This window comes from Cupressus sempervirens, chromosome 5 (assembly GCF_028749045.1).
Source record: "Cupressus sempervirens isolate cs-2001-9-10 chromosome 5, ASM2874904v1, whole genome shotgun sequence".
Lineage (NCBI taxonomy): Eukaryota > Viridiplantae > Streptophyta > Pinopsida > Cupressales > Cupressaceae > Cupressus > Cupressus sempervirens.
Window position 1 is genome coordinate 640,531,756 of NC_143122.1, and position 4,179 is coordinate 640,535,934.

Sequence of the window (4,179 nt, forward strand, 5' to 3'; positions counted from 1 at the left end):
ATGTATTGTAGTGTCCCATTTGATTGGGCCACTCTTTAATCAAATTTTGGGGGATCTACATGATTAGGGATTATAGTTGATTACAAATAAATATAGGTCCTTTTATTCATTTTTAACTATTGTCAATCAATTTATTGTTACAAGAATTATCAAAATCAATTTTGTTTTAAAAATCAGAAGTGATATAAAGTAAATAGTCAAATTTTAAATCTATTATTGAAATTAATGACTCATATTCAATTCTTACTAACTTATAAAATATAATTCTAAAATGTTTAATAAAATGGAAATAAAGATTATCTGTTTGATAACGATAACTTCTGATTGAATTGTATGTAAACGTCAACTTTTCCCGCTGTACTATGCGCATAAGATATATTTGCTAGTATACTAATAATATATTAAACAAAAGAACTTCATTTATCCATCAATTTTTATATATAAAATAAAGCACTACTTCCATACAAATAATTAAACCAGCACATAAATATAAATATCTCAGAAAGATTAGATGCGGGAGAACGGATGGGAAGATATTTAGAGTCTACCATCATCAGACCCACATAAAATGACAATTTTAAAAAAGAGCAGCCAACAAAAGAGTGAACCACAAAATTTAATACTGCAACTCCATCATGAGAACCTACCAAGCTTGGCTTTCTTTTAGCTAATTGTCAGAATTCACGGACGAATTTCTTCATGTAGGTCCTACTTTTACAATTTCAGACCTCTGGATGAGAATCCTTCAAGGGAAAACGGCTTTTGTGGCATTAATCAGTTTTGCGAAAAAAAAAAATCGTTTTAGTTTCATCTTTTATTGAGTAAGATGAATACAGTCGAGAAAAAAAACAATCTTCCTTTTAACCTTAAAGTAGGTATTCTTGACAAGTGCTATTGCATGTGAAACTATAATCAATCAACGTGACTGCCCAGCTGCTTTCATTTACCTGCATTTGAAATAGATCCGTGTGATGGAGATAGAGTATCAGGTAAAATTTTGAGCTTGTAGATCTTTTTCTGCTCTCTTATCCTTATTTAATTTTAAAAATCTTAATAAATTTATTATTTTTTAGGTTGATGTTCTATGACAATATGTGGCATCATTGATTATACCGTTTACAATGCAATAACTAAAATTCACGTACTGACATGAACAAATTATATTGATTTTGAATCATTATCCATTATAAATTAATCTAATATGATATTATATAAATTATATGCAATCTTCTTCCCAAATTTAAAATTTCATATCTAGTAGAAAATTATTGTTAGATTGCAATGAAAAAAGAGAAGTCGTAAATGAATTCATTTTGATTTCTCTGAATTAAGCTGTATGAGATATTGTAAAACCCTTGGTTTGGGTAATGGATTACGCATATTGAAAGGGACTAGATTTTCAAGTCTCCGCCGCCCCCAGCTATTTCTGACATTGGCAGCTGAATTTGCCTGCCGCGTGGGCAATGGGTTTTCGTACAATTAATTGGACACACATTCAACAATGTCCTTCAATTCTGTATAAATTCACCTACTACGGCAAGAGGAGTTTGTAAGGCGAACGAGAAGAGAAGAGAGAGCAAAAATGGAGGCCGAGTTGTTCCACTGTGAATCTCAATCTGTTGATGGTTCCACCTACGAAGATCTGAGGTTGCTGAAGCGCCTGGGCCAAGGTCACATGAGCACGGTTTTCCTGGCTGTTCATCGCGACAGCAACAGAGCTTTTGCTGTGAAGGTGATGAACAAGGGCCTTCTTCAACAGAGAAATGCCGGCAAACTGGCAGCTACCGAGAAGGATGTTTTGTCGTCTTTGGATCATCCCTTTCTGCCGTCTCTGCTTACCCACTTTGAGTCGGAGAGTCATACGTTTCTGGCCATGGAGTACTGTTCTGGAGGAGATATTAACGTCCTCAGGCACAGGCAACCAAGCAAAACTTTCTCAGAGTCCACCATAAGGTGAGCATTTATAATTCCTAATTATATAACTTTGCCTTCGGTGAATGTCCAGTCTATAATTTCTTTTGCTTGAATTTTTGAAAGGCGTTAGATTGATCAAGGTAATTGAAAAGTCCAACTTTTAAGATGACGGGTTTACATCCATGAGCAGATTCTACGCGGCGGAGGTGGTTGCAGCGTTGGAGTATCTGCACGAGAAAGCAATAGTTTACAGAGATCTGAAGCCGGAGAACATTCTGGTGCAAGATAGCGGGCACATAATGCTCACCGATTTCGATCTGTCGCTGCGCCTCATATCCGAGCAAGGCGAATATAGAGAATGGCGATCTCGTTCGTTTGTGGGCACAGAGGAATACGTGGCACCGGAGGTTCTGTGGGGTAAATTTCACTCCTACCCCGTCGACTGGTGGTCTTTCGGCGTCTTTCTTTACGAAATGAGTCACGGGACGACGCCTTTCAGGGGGCGTAGTAGAAAGGAGACTTTCGTCAATATTATGAGTAAAGATCCCTCTTTCTCATCCTCCTCCTCTCTAGACGATCTTATTCGGGGCCTCCTTGCAAAAGACCAAACAGAGCGGCTGAACAGAAAGCAAATAAAAAGCCACCCCTTCTTTCGGGGTTTGAAATGGGATCAGCTGCAGTTTGTTTCGAGGCCGCCTTTTGTGCCGCCGCTCTCCGCTGAACACCCTCTCACTTTTCACTCAGTGGAAGACGAAGAAGCGGACATGAAAAGCTACAACTCTGTGGAGGGTGAGATCGAAAAAGACAACAATAGCGAATTCATATTCGGGGAGTTTTGAGACGATATGCTGTCCTCTCCCCTGCTCCAGCTCATGTTCTCGCATTGCCCTATATTTGTTGTTCATATATGTAGATTATATGAATCCTTCGATATATTCAAATATTCTTCTTTTTTCAATACATAGTAGTTGATCAGAGATTTCACGGTATTCTGGAATAGGAATTTGAAGTTTGGCTGCAAAAATGGGAATAGGAATACTTATTCTGGAATAGAAAATGGAGTTATGTATTCTTATTCTTGTTTGGTTCACACAAAATTTGATGCTAAATTTAGGTCTCAAAATTTTTTTTTAAATGGGAATAGTATTATGTATTTCTATTCCACCTATTTAGATGGAATAGCAAATGCTCATTTTGGACCAAAATTGTACGTATTCTAATTTTATTCCTATTACAATTCTATTTGGTGCATCCAAACAAAAAATTTAAAATTTTAAGAATATACATATGCCTATTCCTCTTGTATTCCCGTTGCCAAATGAGTACTTATTTCTTTCAATAAGATAATCCAATATATGTATCCAATGTTGAATGATGATGTTGGTATGACTTTATTATAATAATATAAACAAATACTAACAACATGTATGTATGGTGAGAGAACAAAATACTAATAATTTATTTTAAAAACAATATTTTGTATTTATAATATTTTTATAATTTTATTTTGAATTCCCTGAACAATCTAAAGTATTATATGACTATATTATAGAGTAAAATATATATAAAATAAAATTATATATATATATATATATATATATATATAAATTAATATTGTGGTGGAATGACCATTTTAAAATCTTATTCAGATATAGATTAAATAAAAGTTAAATATGAAATAAATGGATGATCAAAAAGTTTTTTTTTATTTTTTTTTTATTTTAAGAGGGGTAAACGCTTTGACCTGGAGCTATGAACCAGTGAGGCCACAAACGGGGGACCTCATCCCCATGAGATTTGAACCTTGATGGCAAGGATAACAACACAACATCTTAACCATTACAACATGCCACTATTGGCTAAAAGGGTTTGTGGTAAACCTAGTGTGACTCGAACCGGAGTTGATGCGTAGCACCGGGATCATTAGCCTAACACTACGCCTCACAACTCGCCTTCACACCAACTTGGCTACTAACTCACCCTTAAAAAGTATTTTATTAATCAAGTTAAAATTGAAAGATAATGTAAGATTTTTCTTGTATTACTATAATATAATAATTTCAAATCTTCATTTTTATGATACAAGCATATAAAAAACACATGTCATTTTTTTCTTATATTTATATATTCTTACATTCATATTTTATACAAATAACAAATTGCACTAAAATAATATTAAAATAAAATCTATGACATGATTATATTAAAAAAAATTCAAAATAATATCCAAATAGATTTAATAGAAAACAATCTTTTAATTTTTAA

The 4,179-nt window shown here is 34.0% G+C and overlaps 1 protein-coding gene across 1 annotated transcript; it reads left to right on the forward strand.

Annotated features, from left to right (window-relative positions):
- Positions 1–1,582: 1,582 nt before the first annotated feature.
- Positions 1,583–2,753, forward strand: LOC149557537 (serine/threonine-protein kinase AGC1-5-like). The gene is made up of 2 exons (XM_089785997.1): positions 1,583–1,953; positions 2,105–2,753. The coding sequence occupies exons 1-2, from the start codon at positions 1,583–1,585 to the stop codon at positions 2,751–2,753; spliced, it is 1,020 nt and encodes a 339-aa protein (XP_089642123.1).
- The last annotated feature ends 1,426 nt before the right edge of the window (positions 2,754–4,179 follow it).